Raw genomic sequence first — 18,579 nt, 5'->3', positions numbered from 1 at the left:
TCTTATGTTATGAAAGTCAGGATTATTAAAAAAATTGTGAATGGCCCAGGTTTATGGATGAGCATCTGAAGTTACTTAGCACTTAGGAAACACTTATATGTGGCCTTGAGCTGCCAGCTTGGCTTGCCACAGGCAATGAAACTACTTATTGTGCTGCGTGGTGGCAGGCGCAGATGATCGCCCGCCAACGCATGCCCACTGAGAGAGCGCCTCAAGGGCCTTAACAGGAGAATGTGGATGCTTGACTTGTATGAGCTTTATTAGTGTCAATCCAGGGAAGTGTGATGATTCTAATTCAGAACGGCCTGAGGGTGAGAACCCCGTGTGGGGTTTTATAGGAAAGAGAGCTTTTTACCCTTCCTTGCGGTAAGTCAGAGTGTAATTGGTGGGAAGTCCTCCATCTGTCCCAGGCTTCCACCAGCAAGTGAATGTTTCCTTTTCAGGAGAACGACATTTAAAGATCTCAGGTTTTCCAGGAGGTGATTGTCCTAGAAAAAGCCAGAAGTTGCTGGAGTTAAGATTAAGGTGCACCCTCCCACAGTATGGGGGTGCCCGTAACAAGCCTTCTCCCCAGCATGAGCTCAGGGATGCGGGGCTGATGTGGCGCTCCCTGGCCCTGGTCCCCTCTGCTCACCAGCCTCTGTCTTTCTGCTGCTCCCACACAGTCAGCTCAGTCTCTGATCTCTGTGTTCTTTCACTGTATCCCCGATGCTCCTCCTGCAGCGGCTCCCTTCCGCTCTATGCTTGTCATCTCTTTTCCTTCCTGTTTCCCTTCACTTTTCTGGATTCTGTTCAGCTATGACCTGTGACCCAGTGTTACAGTCTGTCTCCCCATTCTCCTGCCCCCAATTAATAAATCATGGTTTGTAGTTCCTTTTCGTTTATATCTCCCCCTCTCCTTGGTTCTTTTTGTGGTGAGGTGGCAAAGGGCTTCCTTGTAGCTTCATGGCTGTTTAAGGGGGACGAGGCGTGGCAAGAGGTGGAGAAGTGGGGGTCTGCTTTCCCAGGTCCCAGCTGTCATGACTATCTGAGAGCTGTATCCAGTCCCAGCTGGATGCTAGCAGGTCTGAATGGGGCAATGTGGGAAATACAATGTCAAGAGAATGGAGTGTTTCAGTCACCTCATCTCCAGAGCTCTTGGTGAGCTGGAGCTGGCCCCTGCTTCTCTTCCTCACCTGTCAGGTCCAGAGAGGGAAGGAGAGGCTCTGGGTATGCCCCGATGCTGCTGGGCCAGGGAGCCCTGCCACTCCCAGTCCTGTAGCCCCGGGAGGTTCTTCTTTGGGCTGAGCTGGATGCCCAGGAGTTTAGTTCAGGACATCAGGAGCAGAAAGGGGAGCTCTCAGGTGTTTCTCCCACACTTGTCCCCAGCCCTTGTTGCTGGCTCCTAGTCTAGAACATCTAGCCAAGCACCAGATCAGCAAGGGCGAGTTTGGAGGAGAACACGGGGGAAGGGAGAGGCCATGGGCAAAATGGGCTAGAAAGCGGAATTCAATGGACTGGTATGATGTGGGGCACAGGCTGGGGCAGAGGGCAGCAGGCTGATAGTGTGAGCTGGAGCTGAGCTACACTCCAGCTCCCAGCTCCCACTCCACGCTGATAACTATTAAAGAATTACAGAAAACCTTAAAACTCCATGCCAGCTAGCCTGGGGCCAGCACTGCCAATATTTATAACATTGTTCATTTTCACAGGTTACCAAAATTCAATGGCTTAATTATCAGCATACTAAGAAGTTATTTAAGGCAATTGCTGATTATTTGAGTGCTTAAAGTTTCCCTATAGATTATACTGCTTTCTGCTTTCCTTCTGCTCTTTATGAAAACATCTCTTTCACATTTCACTCATTATTAATAGTATCTCTAGGAAACTCAAGAGAGGAAGGTAAAGTTGTGAAATTATAATTACTCAAATGTTCTTTTCACCTATTAGAGGAGAAAGTTAAAATTAATGGACAGTCCCACTATCCCCATAAAATATACACAGAGTGACAACCACATAGGTACCATACACACTTTCACATCAAGCCCATGTCACACAACACACACACACACACAGAAATTTACAGAGATGCATACTTAAATAAGCACACACAGGTACACACAGAAACATACATGTACACACAGGTACTCACACAGATGCATATTCACACAGGTAGACACAGAGAAGCATTTGCAACCAGGCATATATAAAGAAGTTAACATAGACACAGGTATATAGAAAAGTATACACCCCCAGAAACACACAGGTGTTGACACAGGAATCTATAACACAGGCCCACTCACTAATTTGGCTGTGGACTTCATTCCCCCCATAGCACAGATAATAGACTTGGCTGTACCTGTTCCCACCATGTCACAGAAATCTCTTAGATCCTTTTACAGTTTTTCAAAGATTTTTCATATACATTATTTCATTTGAGGTGGTGGGAACATCACTATCCTCACTTTGAAAATGTGAAAACCCAGGGAGACGGGGTAACTGGTTTAAGGTTACACAGCTAGTCAATGACAGAACCTGGATGAAACCCTGGTCTTGTCATGTGAACAGCTGTTCCACTGCACTCCCAAAATGGGGATGGAAGTTGGAGCATAGTGGCAAGATTTTGCATTAATTGCATTAATTCTTGCATTTATTTAATGCCAAAAATATTGCAAATCCTTCAAGAGCAGCAGGTAACATGGACATTTTAATTTCCCATAACTGCATTGCAAAAGGACTCCGTAATGGACTCTCTATTCTCTCCATAAACACCCCAGGGAATTAAAGAGAGCAGGACAGTCTCTAACTTACCATTCAGAAGATGGGTGTTGAGAAAAAGTAGCAAAATGAAAACAATTGTGGATGCCACATTCCCCTTCATGTTGGCTCCCATCTCCTTCCACAAGAAATGTATCAGAGGTTCACTGAAAGAGAAAGCACCAGGCAACTTCTGTGAAATGGCAGTCTGGTTAGGCACGTTCACCACTTTATTCTGGGTGTTTGCAACTGATTTCTATTCCTGCTCCTTCTTAATGTGAATGACAAAACAGGAGGAAAGGAATGTCGGAAAATGTAACATGGTTTGAAGACTTGGCTCAGGAACATCGATGCACACATGCTGGGAAAAATTCCACCACCAGAGGTCATCAGATGACAATGCTCAAGGGCAGCCGCACAGCTATCAGCTCCTCTGCACACACCCCAAAGAAAAATTGTTCTCTTTCCACCTCACAGTCACGTAACAATTAATCACCCAGTTCATGTGAGATAGATTGTATGACCTGCAAGAGAACTGTTCGAGGGGAGGGCTTTCATCCACTAGCCCCAAGTAAGCCAAGCTGAAAAGTCAGTACCCTCAATACACTTAGTATGACTTCAAACTGACCTCATTGATGCCAGGGTGCTTCCTCTGAGAAGGAAATCTTCTGGGCTATGGGCATGGCCGTGAACCACACAATGAACTCAAGTGAGGCTCTGCGTGGTTTCTTTCTCCCCTTTGGAAAAGGCCCATAAACCCCAGTAGTAATTCAATCCTTTGGGTTTGGAGCATTAAGTAAATTTTGGACCTGCAGGGGTTGAGAGTTTTGAGCAATTTATTATTAACATTATTATTTCTACCTTGGAACAACTTTCAAAGCCTCTAAATGTTCTTCTAAGAAAAAAGGATTTTTAAAGACATTTGGAAAAATGCTTATTAGTCTTGTTGGACTCCAAACAACTCTCAGCAAACAATAGATTTGATTAATTAAGTATAAATTCTCGGAAACACATGGCTTACATTTGCCTTTAAATTTTATGGGTTTTCAGATTCCTTCCAAATGCTGTCCTTGTCCCCTGCCTGCCCCAGACTGCATATTCTAAAGGACTTTCTGGGTCTTACTGCTTGGGGTCATCTAATTTAAATCAAGTTGTTAAAGTCTCATAATATGTTTAAAATCATGCTACCACATATGGAGCCCTTACCCTGGATCAGGCACAGTGCTGAGTATCCTGATTATTCACATTCCACTTAGTCCTCACAACAGCCCCACGAGAGCACAGGTTAATGCCACCCCCTTTGAACAGGTGAGGAAACTGAAAAACACAGAGGTTTAGTGAATTGACAGCCACATGCCATTGGGAGAGAGCAACCTTCTACAGGGAAGAGAGTGGAGACAATAGCAGCTGACCCGAAGGAAGCAGCGCAGCCAGCCTCGGGCAGGTGTGGGGCCAGGAGAGCTGAGGCACAGAGGGGAATCAGCCTTGGGTCCTACATGTAACCAAGGATCTCAGCTGCTGTGCTTTCCTTAGGTCCAGTTAGCCCTGGAAGAGTTCTTTGTCCTGGAGATCTGGGGATTTTGACCCCTGACTGGAGAGGTTCTGTGATATCCTTTTATTGAGACTTCTCTGCTCTTTGGGGCATTGCATCAAAATGCTTGAAATCAATGTGCTGTAAATCACACCTTTTGGGCAAGGTCAGGTGCTCTGCCCCAAGTGTTCTGTGAAATAAATGCCTTTGGGGGCCGGAAGGAGTAGGTATTGTCGGCACTGTATTTATGGTGCTCTGGTTCAAGCTCAAAGGAACTCTCCTAAATAAAGCTTTGCTATAAAAATACTTTCAGGAAGTATTTTATGAGCTAAAGAGAAACCACTTCCGGGATTTCATAAAATATCCTGGAATCTGATTACTAGCCACCAGGTACTTTCTGATGCCTTGAAACTCTCATGCCAGAGAATCAGACATACAGGAGTGTAGTTACTGTGTTTCAATAGTGATTTCCCAACTTCATGCCCTATCTTAATCCCCAGCAAGGCAAATACAGTGCGGTAAGTAAACCTTCAGAGAGAAAGATAATCACCACTGCTCACTCCTAAGGGAGCTATGTCCAATACTAACCCAGATTATTTTGTGGCTTTTCCCAGAACTAAGCACTTCTGCTTGTCCACTGACCATTTTTATGACTGGTGGGCACCAGGCTGGTGGTGAATTTGTTTTTTGTTTCTCTGAGTCCCTCCACCCCCACTACAAGAAGAATCTTGATCAAGGGTCCTCTGTATTCACCCCAGTCAGGGCTGGAACTCCCAAAGAGAGTCCACAGTCTGCTTTAGTGGTGGTTACAGCAGCAAATGGTTATAGCTCCAAATATTTGGAGTCCAGTTAGGAAAAAGTCAGCCCCACACTCAAAGACAGTTATCTCAGCCTCACTCCTCACCGACACCCTGGGTAAAACTATGGTTTAAAAATGCAAGACATGGAACCAAGCGGCAGGCTTGCAGCAATCCAGATGTCCCTATACCTTGCTCATGACCAGCTACCTTGGCTTCTTTGCTCTGAATCTTCAAAGAGTCTCTCATCTTTATGTTCCCCCATTACCTTATTCCATTATGCCTTCCCACCATACTCTGACCTCCACCAACCCTCCTCCTTCCTCATTTTGCTCTGCATCAATGCTGATCTTGTTCAGACCCTCTTTTGAAAAATCTCCCCTTCATTGCCCTCTTCCATTAAACCAGGTCTCTTCTTCACAGGCCAACAGTTGAGAAAGAAGTCTGGCAATTTATGCTCTGGCAAGTTGCCTTTCTAAGAAACAAGAGCTATTCTTCCCAGAAGGAAAATCAAGACCACAGTCCCATGGTGAGGACTGATCCTACTGTCCACAGTAGAAAGGGTGTATCAATAGAAGATGATGCAGTGTGGCTCCTGAGAGTTAAAAGGTAGATTTGAACTCCCAAGACATCACTCCCCACTGTCTACCCGCTGGCAGAATCCATCTGTATATTCTGACCCTCTCAGTGCCTGAGCCCAATCCTGAATGCCAGTCATCTCAGCTCTACTATTTTCTGAAATTTGCTCCCAACACTTGGTACCAGGTGATTCGAAGTGAGTGCAGTCCCCACCCTGTTCTGCTTCATCTGTCACTGTTGTCCCAATAGTCTACTTGTATTTTTGACCTAGTTCTCCTGACTCTACAAAATGGACCGAGCATTCTAAGCAGGGATTCTGAGGACTCCAACAGCTCTTGGAAGCCCAATTCCCAATGGACAAGCAGGGCCCAGTCCAAGACCTGGATATCTTTAAAGACTGTCACACATATGACATACACAAGCCATAAATATTCCTCTCAATAAATTATCAAAAAATGAATATGCCCATGTTACAACCGGGTCAAGAAATGGAACACTATCAACCCCTGAGAAATCCCCCTGGTGTCTTCCCTGATCTGCACCCCATCACTTCTCAATGGGATCTACTCTTCTAACACTACAAATTAGGTTTGCCTACTTTTGGACTTTATAGTAATGGAATCATATAATGTGCATTTTTGAGTGTGTGTATGTCTGGCTTCTTTGATTTCACATTGTTATATGATTCATCCTTGTTATATGTGGCTTACAAAATTCATTTTCACTTTTTCTCATTCATATTATATTGCATGAGAAATCAGTATTTCTTCATTCTACTCTTGATGGACATTTGAGTTGTTTCTAGTTTGGATCATGCTAAGACTGATCAAGACTCAGTGTTCTGGTAGGACAGATACCATGTCAAGATAAATGCCATATGATTTCTCATATATGTGGAATTATATATATATATATATATATATATAAAATATAAAACTAAGTTCATATTTCCAGAGTCAAGATTGGTGGTTGGCAAAGGTAGGGGTAGGAGAAATGGGTAAACTGTTTTTTGGTTTAAGTAAGTTGGAAAAAATAAAACTAAAAAAATTCAAAACATAAATTTTAATAGTTTAAACTGCATATGACACTTAATTTTGAAAACCTATAATTAAGCTTGAGAATATCTTTTTTTTTGTGGGAATTGCCTGTTGATGAAACTTCGGCTTGGAAGTGGATAAACTTACATATTTACCCAAAAGGAAACAAATAGAAAAAGCTGACAATTTTGCAACACATGCATTTGATGGAATAATGAAAAGAGTAATAAAGACAAACTATTTGTTAAGTTTTGTTTTGGAAAAAACATGTTTCAAGTAAGTTATTCTGAATGGTGTGACTGCTATTAGAAATAGTATATGAATTGATAAAAAATGCCCACCTCTGATTCCAGTCCCTCTCCCTCCCTCCCTCCTTCCCTCCGCACCCATGAACCCAGGAGGGAAGAACTTCTCGAAGACTGCTCTGGGAAAAGGCACCCAAGAGGAGGGAGTGTGCTGTGCGTGGCCGTGGCTGTGTGCGTGAGAGGTAGCTGGTTAGCACAGAGAGCCTTTGTCAGAATCAGAGCTGACTCAGGGTTGGTACCGCATTTGAGGACTTAACTAGAAAGATCTGTTGGCTCCTAACCTAACTGGGGTAAACTGCCACACAGGGATTAGGCGCCTTTGCACTAGAGTCACCTTAATAAAACAGAACACTGAATGAGACCCCACAGCTGGAAGCATCACTTCCAAATATGATGAAGCCAACCCCACTTGCTCTCCACAGCATCCCAGCAGCGTCTTGGACTTGAAGATGGTTTGTTTTCGCTCAGCCTGCTTGTAAGTTTCAATTCTCCCTGTCCAGGGCACACTTCAGGCAGATGTTGGAAAATACATGTTGCCCTGATTTTCAGAGTAACTAGTCTCTCATGGGATCACCAACCAATTAAGAACAGTTTAAAAACATCCGTCAGTTGTGGATTGTGGTTTGCCGCTTACAAAGCTGTTCCACAGACATCAGTGGTTTTTCAGTCCAGGATTCATGTTAGGACCATGCAGGGAACTTCTTAGAAGTACCTACTGCTGTGCCTTGTCCCCAGAAATTCTGATGAATTGGTTCAGAGTTGGGCCCACTGGCAAATGGACACTTAAAAACGGCCTTCCAGATGATTCCAGTCTGGAACCACTGATCCACATGATGTCACCTAGCATACGCAATGCCTCGGCTAGGTGGCTCCATTTGACAGGAGAGCATGCTGAGGGTCAGAGAGGTAATTGCTCTGTCTTCTATCACACAGGAAAGGCAGTACAGCAGAAATGGGAAGCCAGTCATTAGACTCTTGAGTCCTGCCTCAAATTAACAATATCAAAGCTAAGAGGACAAAACTTGTATTTATGTGGTGAGCAGCAGTGTGCGAAGCACTTTCATACTGTCATCATCTTTAGAATAATCCTGTGCAGTGGGCAGGGAAACAATTACTGTTCTTATTATTCTACCACTACTACCTCATTGCTCCCATTTCAAAGGTGAGAAGCTGAAGCTCAAAGGGGTAAGTGGCCTAAACCAACCACCTTCTCTTAAAAGTCCCTAGTGTGCTCCAACCTTGAGCTGACAAAATCAGCTCACACACTACATGTCTCATCCTGACAACAAGCCTGAGATGTAAATACCATTAATATGCCCATTTTGCAGACGAGGACACTGGGGCTCAGAGAGGCTCTGTGAGCGGTCCAAGGTCACATGGTGAGTGGAGTATGGAGGGAGAGGAACTCAACAGTGGGGGTCTGGGTTGTTAACCACCACGCTTTCCCCTTCTGATGGCTACAGAGAAGTAATGGCCCATTCTGGGAGCACCAGATGTACAAAACCCAGCCCAGCTACGGCTGGGATGAAAGGTCAGAGGACCTTGGGCCATGGGCTCTGCCTTGAAGGCAGCCCTCTTCCTGACAAAGGGCTTCCTCAGCACACTCTCTCTGCCCAAAGGCACCTCTGATGCTGGGTGCTGTGGGGATCCAGGTCCTCCCAAAGCAGTGGGTCCTGGGACACTGTGGCTAGAGTCTGTTCTGGGCACTGCTCACCCAGATATAATGGGTCAAAATTTTTAGTGGTTTGGGCCTAGAAAGGGGAATTAAAATTAAAAACTTTTTAAAAATTGAGATGTATGTGACATGTATAAGTTTAGTACTCATGTTGATTTGATACATTTATATATGCCAATATGTAAATCACCTTAGTGCTAGCTTACACTTCTGTCACATCACATGATTATCATTTCTTTTTTGTGATGGGAACGATGAAGATCTAATCTCTCGGCAATTTTGAAGTTTATAATACAGCATTGCTGTCCAAAATTGCTAAGCTGTGCATTAGATCTCTAGATTTATTTAGTATCTCTTGGTTGCAAGTATCTATCAGGAGGAGCATTTTTAACAAGCACTTAGGAGATTCTTATGCCAGCTGAAGTTTGAAAGCCCTGCTCTAGAGAAAAAGAGAGGGGAGGAAGGTCTGGTGGCCATGGCAGAATGGGCTCCTCTAGTCTCTGCGTCTAGAAAGGGCATTTTCCTAAGAGGAAAGACCTGAGTGGGGTACTTCCTGTGAGGAGGGCTCGGTGTGTCAGGAGCTGTGTGGTCACGGGGACCCTCTTCATGGGTGCTCTGGGCTGGGCTCCACCAGGAGGCAGTTGTTATATTTTCAGGATTGTCATAAGCCACTTGGCTTCCTGTTGGTGGCTTCAAATGAGCCATAGTGGGAGTATTTATACCACGGGAATTGGCAAATTCTACTGGTGAGGATTTCTTTTTCTTCCCTTGTGGGGCACTTGCTAAACATTTACTGCACACCCCAAACTCCACCTCTCTGGACACAATGTTCTTACATGTAAGGAGGATGTGGGTATAGCTGAAACTTTCAGGCCTGCTCAGTGCAGTTTTCCAGGTAGCCCTTGACGGGGAGATGCCTTGTGAGCCCCAGCTCCTCTCCCTCCTCCTTCTCCTCTCATGGAGATGGGTTCCCTGATTTCCCTTCTGTACCCCTCTCCTGAGCTAACTTAACCTATCTTCTGACAACCAGAACAGAGGTGGTGGGGGTGAGGGTGGGGCAAATTGCTTAACTAAGCAGCTTTCTAAATGTGGTACATGAACTAAAATAAAAACAAAACAAACAAATGTACCTAACTATAACTTAAAGAAATGGAAAAAGCTCAGCCCTCCTTGACTCTCAAAAGTGCACCTCCCACTGCAGTCTGGGGCTTCTGTGACAGAACATTTTAGTGTGTGTCTGTATATATAGCCTGGAGACTGCCCTGACGGCCTGGCTACCTCTGCCCACAGGCCTCCACAGCTGGGGCCGCCTGAGTCCTACCTGTGGGCTTGGGGGCAGATGTCCGTTCCTCCGGGGACAGAAGGAAAACCCAGGGACACCTTGCACTGGGTCCTGCCCTGTCCCCTGGTACTGGCAACCTGCCATGTTAACTGTCAAGACCCTAGTTCTTCTATGACCAGGCCCATCAGGTTCTGGATCTCTGCCCATTGCCCAGACCAGCGGCTAACTCCTCCAGGTGGCCGGCATCCCCATGTTCTGTTGGCCGCAGCTTGCCTATGGTATGGCCGGGCCATCTGTGATTTGCTGGCAGAATCCCTTGACACTATCCCCTCGCAGCTCAGCTTGCACCTTCCCCTCTACCTCTGCAGTCCTATTCTGCCCATCTTGGGGGTAATGACTGGTTTCCAGGCCCAGCTGCTCCTGATCTGGTGCTTTTGTCCCTAGAGAGCAGAGCACAAGAAGATGGGTACTTTCTTTTCCCTTCCATGTTCTTGGTGTTGGCCAGGTTTAATCTCTACACAGTGCCAAGGCTTCACATGTTCTCATTATTCACTGCCCTCTGATTCTATTAGCTCTGTCTGTTTTCATATGTGGCTCACTTCCCCGTCTCCACGGGAGAAGAGATTATGCAGGATAGCATCTAGGACAGTGGCCTACATCCCAGGGGTTTTGGAGCTGCATATCTGCTTTGGAATCCTGTTTCTGCCACTTATTAGATGTGTGATTTTAGGTTAACTTACTTAACTTCTCTGTGTCTTCTCACCTGTAAAATGGAAATAATTCAAGGACCAACTTCACAGAGCTGTGATAAGGATGAGATGAGTTTGCTAAAATCCCTCCAATTCTCCATTGCAGACTGCTTCTCCCTCCTAACTCTCTCCATACCAAGAACTTTCCAGATCAGAAGGAGGACTTTGCATTTAGAAATCTCAATGGAAGTGGACAGATTGCAGCCCCCAGCTGTAAACCAGAGGGCTACGTAGCCCTGCCGCTTGTCCTTGGCATCCTCCTGCATCCTCTGGGAGGAATACACATCCCATCTCAATGGCTTTGGTCTTGGCCATGTGAAAAGCTTTGGCCAAGGAAATGTGAGTGGTTATGACGGTTTTTGCTGTGTCCAAGCAGTAGCCTTACATGCAATCGCATGGTTTGGCTTAGGTTTTCTTGCTCTTGTTTTCTATATGACCTCGGGGTGTCCCAGATGATGGCTATGCCCTCAGTCTGGGTTCCAGAATGAGAAGGCAGGTAAACCCAGATGGGTCCAGCTGAGTCCAGCCAATCCTAGCAGAACTACGGCCAACCTGCAGCTGATCCACTGTCTTTATGGGAAGCGAACAAAAAGTAAATGTTGTCATAAGCCACTGAGACAATACAATTTGTTATCACTGCAGAATGAATACAGGAAAGAGTAGTAGGAGGTGAACATATTTTGCAAGCCTGTTCTAACAAGATTATTTTTTCACAGAGGGATCTTTTTGTGTTATGTATGTGTGTGTGAATGTGTTATTCATTCAAACACAAAACAATTTTACTTTGCCATAAAAAAATACTATTATATTGGTAACAACCTTGTCTGTTATATGTGTATTTTAATTTTTAGAAATGTGCTTGGGAAGTGAGAAGGGAGGTTAAAAATTAAAATAAAAAATAAATTACTGGCTTCCTGGCATGGCCTCTCTGGCTCCCTGCTTGTTTGTCTAGGAGGAAATGAATATCAGGAGTTCTAGAATCATGGCATTTTGGATATGAAAGGAGCCAAAAGACTTGAAAGGATTCAGATCCCATCTCCTACTTTCACATGTGGGGCAACGGGTCCTGGAAAGCTGAAGGGCCTGGGCCAAGTGCCTGATGGGAAGACTCTTCAGAGCATTGAGAGTGGGCTGTGTGCACATCTGACAGAGTTGACAAATCTAAGAAGAAATTCTCAAGAATGTGTCAAAGCAGTTGTCCTCTCTCATTCTTCTTTTTTCCTCCCACCTCAGTTAGAATCCTGGGGGACCATTCACAGGAGTAGTTAAGACGGCTAGTGTCCATCCATTTGGTTCTCCTTTTTTTTTCTGGGCACACGAGGCTCACCTCATTGACTCCCCTATAATTGGATGGGGTCAGGTGATTGAATTTGTGTCCCTTCAAAGTGGGCAGAAATGATATACTTCTGACCTAGTCCTGGTTTTTAAGCATTTTCACACATTCTCATTCTCTTTCTATTTCTGTATCTGATCCATTACTGGCCAGAGGAAGATGAGGGTGAGGACTTCTAGGCCCTAAGGGCTAAGTCCAGCCAACAGATGGAAGGATCTTGCATCTCCTTCTGATGTCCACTGGACTCTTGACATGGGTGAGAAATAAACCTTTGGTTATTAAGCCTCTGGGATTAGTGAGGCAGAATGTTACCAGAGCTAGCCTTATTCAGCCTGACTAATCCAGGGACGATCAGTGCAGTTTAGTATGGATAGTAACTGCTATGTTTAACCAAGTAGAAGAACTGTGAATCTGAGGGAAACCTCTGATATCTGGCCTACTGCCTCTGTTCCATCTTGAATACCATCATAACTTGTCTTGTTTCCTCTACATTTTCAGCCCCCACTTATTGTCACATTTATACATTGTCCATAGGTGTTCAACAACATTGATAGAATGATTGACTGAATATTTTGATGAGGCCATATAAATACTTTATGCTGAATTACAGACCCACTGAAAGAGCACTTGACCTTGAGCTCTGCCACACACTCTTCCCACTAATCAACAGGCCCTCCATATTACTGGAGGATGTGTTCTGAGACATTACTGATTCCTCCAGCAAAGCTGTTCATGTGCATCAGTTTGAACTCAAGGACAGATGGGTAACAAAGCCAACTAAGATCTGGTTGCTCAATAACTGGGCTTTGAATAATGATGCATTTCTGTTTTCCAAAGTAAGACAACTATACCTAGAAAAATATATAATATACTCACCATCTTAAAAAGCAAATGCTACTGTCAGTTATAAAAGGAGCTCTCTCTCTCTATTTCTTTAAAAGTCTAGCATCCCAACAGTGTACATTAACAAACAGTAGGCCTAATTTTCAGTCGGTTGTGGGGCTTCCTGGGCCAATGTATTTGCTCATAGAAGGCATGTGGACTTAGGCAACTGTCTGTACATTTACCCCCAGGACACTGGCCTGGCAGAACCCAGCAAATCATTGTCAGCTCACTGCTTTACAAGAACAGTATCACTTATTTGTCCATCGTATAACTGGCGGTGTGTCTTCCAGACAGCTCTTTATGGAACCAACAGAGGAAAAAAAAGATTAGGACCTCAATATCCAAAAGGTTAGTGAATTTCTCCTTCTCCTTGGAAACATTCCTCTTGGAAGATTATCTGGAATGATTTTCATCCTTGACCTGGCTCACATCCTATTGTTGCATCTCTATGCTTCTCAACTCAGCTTGAGAGATAGAAATTAATTTTACTATTAGCACAAGAACAGTATGATTTGGAAGGGAAATTTGTTGCTTTGTCATTCTGTCAGTTGTCACAGGCCCAAATGAAAATAGCTTGGGATGTTTTTCATGAGTGTGCCTATCCAGAGGGGCTGATCTACACCTGAATTTCTGGAATACATTCCTCCAAATGTCCTTGATTGGCAAAAGACCCCATTATAATCCCAGCCTTCTATTTACAGCTCTGGGTGTGTGCCTAGCAAGCAGAGTGCCAAGTGGGCCCACTGGGAAAGATTTCATTCTCTTAAGGGCTGTTAATTATTGGAATATGTGGTTGAGAGAGATAATACTTTTTCCATCCTGGGTAATTAAAAAATTAGTAATAATGGTAACCGGTGTTTTAATAGGGTTTTCAAATTTCAGAGTTTATTTTCATATAAAGTATTTTATTCTTTTATTCTCTTCTCAACCCTGTGAGATTCAGGATGGTAACATTAAGTTGGCAAACAACTCTGGCTGCTTGATGGGACTGACGTCTTGCCTTCTGAATGTGAACTAGTAAAATCTTTCTGGTAATATATATTAAAAGCATTTAATTTGAACTCAAGGACAGATGGGTAACAAAGCCAACTAAGTGTATCCACACTTTGGATACACTTTACATCAGAAAATACACTTCTGGAAATTTATTCCAAATGAACAGAGATATGCAAAAACAAAAGAACACCCCCCCAGTGATACTGATAAAAAGAAAATATTGGAAAAAAATCTAAATATTAAATCACAAAGGATTATTTTTAACTAGATTATGGTATAGGCATACAATGAAACATTACTTAATCTTTAAAATACTTCAATAAATGTTCAATGATATGGAAACATGTGAAAAAGGGAAAGAAAACTGGGTACAGAAAGATGTATTTGACCTTAATTCTAATAAATATATCTCTACATGTGCACATTAGAGAGACTGGAAATACATATACACCAATATATTAGCAGTGGTTATCTCTGGGAGGATGATTGTAAAATAAAAGTTATTGCTTTTGTAATAAAATAAAATACCCTAAAATGCCTAAGTACAATAAAAAGTTATTACTTTCATAATTGAGGAAGGAAAAAAAAGTCTTATATTCCTTTTAACTGCACAAAAACAGTCTCCTAATGAAAACCTGCCATTTCATGGTGTAAATACTTGAAGGTCCCCAGTGGGGTAGAATACAAAGATTGCTTATTTGTGTTATGGCAAACATTGAATTTCAGCAGCTGCTGACAGCCAACTTCCCTGTGTTAACTGGTGTGTGTGGCTAAGCATGCACCCTACCTCTCAGGCAATAAAGAATGATTTCAACAGTTCTTGATGTCCCACAGCCTGCTCACTTGTTTCTGAGAATTCCCTCTACTTCTCCGAATTCCGCTATTGTATCCATTTTAGGGTTATTTAAAATGCCCAGGGGCATTTTTTGCCATTAAGTTCTGACAAGTGGGTGAAAGGCAATTTCACGGAAAAACTCCTTTTACAGAGCCTCAGAGCTGGGCAGGGTCATCTTATTCAAGAGGAACTGAAAAAGTTCAAGGTTTTCTTTAAGCAGCTGGGCACGTGTCTTACCCTGGCCCCTCAGCTTCTGTCCATCTTTGCTTTGCAGAGCAGGGGGGTCTGGAAGTTCCATGGGTGGTAAACAGGGGAAAAGGGTGGAGAAAGCAGGAGGGCCTGGGAGTCCCAAGGGTGGTGGGCAAGACAGGCAGCCAGTGGACTGGAGGGCTGAAGCCTACCTCCTAGCTTAGGGCCCAGAAGTCTGGGTGTATCTGCCGCAACCTGAAACCACCACAAGTCCCAAGGTCCTCCTCTCCACCCTCACTTCCCTCCATCTTGTGCCAGTACTTCCTGTCTCTACCTGATTTAATCACACTTTCTCACTCATGTACAATATGTTCTTTTAAACTTGCTCCTTAATTCAAAAAATCTGGGTTACTTATGCAGCAAGATAATTACTTGTCTCTCTTGCTGGTTTGTAATCACTCTTTTTTCTTTCTTCTCTACTCAACTTCCCTCAGAAGCCCTCTCTTATCAGAAAAGCAATCAAAGGCATAAATGGCCAGGGTCCTTAGGTTGGGCCTGGGAGTAGAGCTGTAAATGTTTCCAGTGCACACTCATTGAATGAGAACAGGGAGGAGAAAGGGAAACCAAGATTCAGCTCCTTCTGATGCATTTTCAGCAAAAGTCAGAGCCAACCTGACTAGTTTAGTGGCTAGAACACACATCCATCCATTCATCCATCTATGATTACATCTTTTAACAAATGTCACTGAACATCTAAGATGCACCAGGAATGGGTAGAGCCTTGAGAATACAGCATTGTGCTAAAACAACTTGGTTTTAATATTTACAGCCTGTTGGAGAAGAGAGACACTAGTAAAACTGTGACATGTGAGTGACAAAAGTATTAAGAAGGACTTTGCAGTTGCTATGAGTGCCAATAGGGGGCAGATTTGACCAGGTCAAGGGGTGGTGGGCTTCCCTGGGGAGGCTGCCTCCAGCGTGAGGAGTAGAAAGCCCCTCTCCATTCCTAGTCACAGCCTTGTGTGTAATGGGGTATGGCTCACACTGCTGGCTGCATTTCCTTTTTTACTGTTACAGAGCTCAGTTTTACCAGCTATCAGCTGCCCAGTCCCAGGAACTGAGGAAGTGCAGTCTCAAGTATTCGCGGTAACTTCATTTCCCACTTGACTGTGATTGGTCCCATTCAGTTTTGGTTGCTGAGACATAGCAGAAGTCATTTGGGGTCTGCTGGGAAAGACTGTCCTCCCCGATGAAAAGACAGGGGGGAGGAGGAGCCTCCCTCAAATGGAAAGAGTGATGTGAGCTGCTAAATCAAACCTGGAACTGGTTTTCTTGGGACTTCTTTGGAGACTGTTACCCAGGCACTGTTTCATCTGCTTTTAGCAGGGCATCTAGCCTGGGGGTGGATTTCACTGAAGTTCGTCATGGACAGTTGAGTGGTCTAATTGATGATTTGGGTATGTTTTCAACTCCAGTGGCCTAGAGGTAGAGATAGGTGGAGAAAGAGATAGATGTAGAGATACACTGACAGAAGTATCTGGATGTTGCTGTAAGGGAAAGGAACAAAGTGGTATATTGCTATGGGGTATGGCTTTTCTGGGCACATTTAAGCAATCATTTGTGTCATTGTCCTTCCTGTTGCTCTTATGCTTGACAATCCCTTTGATGTGCTCTTTCCAGTCCTTTGGACAATGGCTGATTTAGTACTAATGCTCAATTTCAAAGACATGAAGGCCCGATAGCTGGTCTGCCTGTCTGCGTGTTTATGTGCATGTTATGTCAAAGGAAAATATGGAATCAGATCTGCTATTAGCCAGGGAGGAAAATAGCTCCCATATAGCTCCCAAATCTCTTTCCAATTTGAGACTAAGTCATAAATATTGAAAGCCCTATAAATGGACTAATCTGATCTAGTTTTCTGGTCCTTTTCTAGCAACCAAAGCCACTGGCATGTTCATCACTGCATGGAATCTTCCACTGAAGATTCAAAATTTTGGGAAACAGGAAAGCAGAATCTTCCTGTGTCTTATGCACAGAAAACCAGATTTAGCAGGTCTGGTGCACAGGTTGCCATGAGTGCTATTTCCTTGAAAGCAACAGTTGTCCAGGAGGGGTCTTCTGGGAATAGTCACATCAGTGTCCTCATGAGAGCCACAGGTCCACTTTGCCTTCGCTCGGCAGTTTGCATGGATCATGTGGTAGTGAAGAGTCCATGAGACTGTCAGGGGCTCGGTCACTGGATGTGATGTGGGGTGGCAGTGTGGTCTGAGGGGAGGCCACACCCTTTGGGACTGACACAGAGAGGGATCTGGACAGGTACAAAATAACCTGATCACCTGAGGGAGGTGATCTGAGCTGCAGTTGGAGCGGGAGGGTGGTTTCTAGAGCTGGTTCTGCCATTACCAGTCAGACTGACTTTGGCATATCTCTTCCTCTTTTTGAGAACAAATTTCTTCTAATACAAAGCCTTGATGGGTCACATCTGCCCTGCTTTCCTCAGCCACGTACTGTGAAAATGGTCCATGTGACTGCAAGTAGGAATTGCAGTTATCAGTAGGGGATGACAGTCACTCCTTGGATGCCTCATGTCCCTCAGACTCTCCGAGTGGAGGTCTAATTCCAGATGGAGAAGGCGATCGGTTTCCCCTGAATGTCTTTTGCTTTGGGAACTCCGAGCTCTAAGTGGACTCTCAGGTGCTGATGGGCTGTCCTACACTGCCAGGTGGTGATTTCCCTTTGGCTGGGGGCCAGTGACTCTGGTATGTGAGGGCCACTCTGAGCACCACTCAGCTCAGGATTTGGGGTAGGGTGCCTTGCTTCACAAGGAGCCCACAGAACCTGGGGGCCATGCAGTGGAGGAAATGGAGCCCCAAGCCATCCCTGGAGCTCCTTTATTTGTATTTGTCATCACACAGAGCTTTGTGGTGGGGTGAATGCATGCAGTGGCTTCTGAGTCAGGAACTTCCAGCTCTAAGTGGACTCTTGGATACTTAGAGCTGGAAGTTACCAAATCAAAAGGGCCCAGGGCTGGGCCCTTAGCAAAGCATCTGAAGTTTGCCTCTTGTCCCTCTTCACTTTCCCTTTGGAATTCTGTTCCTTCTACTCTTCTCCATCCCTCCCTGTATAGCTGATGATTACAGGCTCCCTCTGCTTTCCAGAATTCCCTATTGCCAATTGCCAGTATCAGCTTCAGTCTGGAGGAAAATTATCTATGATGACAGAGGTGTTCTGTACCTGCTCTGTCTAATATAGTAGCCACGAGCCACACGTGGCTATTGAACATTTGAAATATGGCCGGTGTGCCTGAGGAACTAAATTTTTACCATTGCTTATTTTCAATGAATTTACATTTCAATTGTCTAGTACATTAGACAATGCAGATTTGGAGCTAAATACCTCAATCATCTCGGTCTCACTGTTGCAATTTCAATTCTCCTGTCCTGTGTCTGAATTCCAAGGCCCTCTTAGAGGACAGCCAATAAGTGAATTTGGTAAAAATTCTTATCCATAAATTAAGGTCTTACCCCTGTAAGTAAGTGTATCGATGTTGGGCAATGTCTCCTTTAGTCAAAGCAGAGGCTCAGGTGATAAGAATCTGAAGGACTCTGGCAGGCAAGCATGGTGGGTGAAAAGATTATGGGCATAAAGTG

The 18,579-nt window shown here is 44.3% G+C and overlaps 1 protein-coding gene and 1 long non-coding RNA gene across 6 annotated transcripts in view; one reads left to right on the top strand and one right to left on the bottom strand.

Moving 5' to 3' along the window:
* PRLR (prolactin receptor) overlaps nt 1-18,579 on the bottom strand; it is a 133,505-nt gene that overhangs the window by 12,705 nt on the left and 102,221 nt on the right. For 3 of the 5 annotated variants that reach the window (XM_036884906.2, XM_036884902.2, XM_036884904.2), the window contains 3 exons: nt 3,365-3,545; nt 2,791-2,903; nt 356-488 (listed from right to left, as the gene is read on the bottom strand). In XM_036884906.2, coding sequence (XP_036740801.2) covers nt 356-488; nt 2,791-2,903; nt 3,365-3,369 — 251 coding nt within the window. In that variant the 5' untranslated portion in view covers nt 3,370-3,545. Of the gene's footprint in view, nt 1-355; nt 489-634; nt 1,067-2,790; nt 2,904-3,364; nt 3,546-18,579 lie in introns of all 5 variants that reach the window. The other 2 variants (XM_036884909.2, XM_036884907.2) reach the window with 2 other exon arrangements.
* LOC118912116 (uncharacterized) lies at nt 8,389-17,844 on the top strand. Its single transcript, XR_005024705.2, has 3 exons — nt 8,389-11,030; nt 12,178-12,280; nt 13,098-17,844. It is a non-coding gene; the product is annotated as an uncharacterized LOC118912116 (long non-coding RNA).

The sequence above is a fragment of the Manis pentadactyla genome, chromosome 2, assembly GCF_030020395.1.
Source record: "Manis pentadactyla isolate mManPen7 chromosome 2, mManPen7.hap1, whole genome shotgun sequence".
In the NCBI taxonomy this organism is placed as follows: domain Eukaryota; kingdom Metazoa; phylum Chordata; class Mammalia; order Pholidota; family Manidae; genus Manis; species Manis pentadactyla.
The sequence above is the reverse complement of the archived record's forward strand: the minus strand, read 5'-3'. Positions and strand labels throughout refer to the sequence as shown.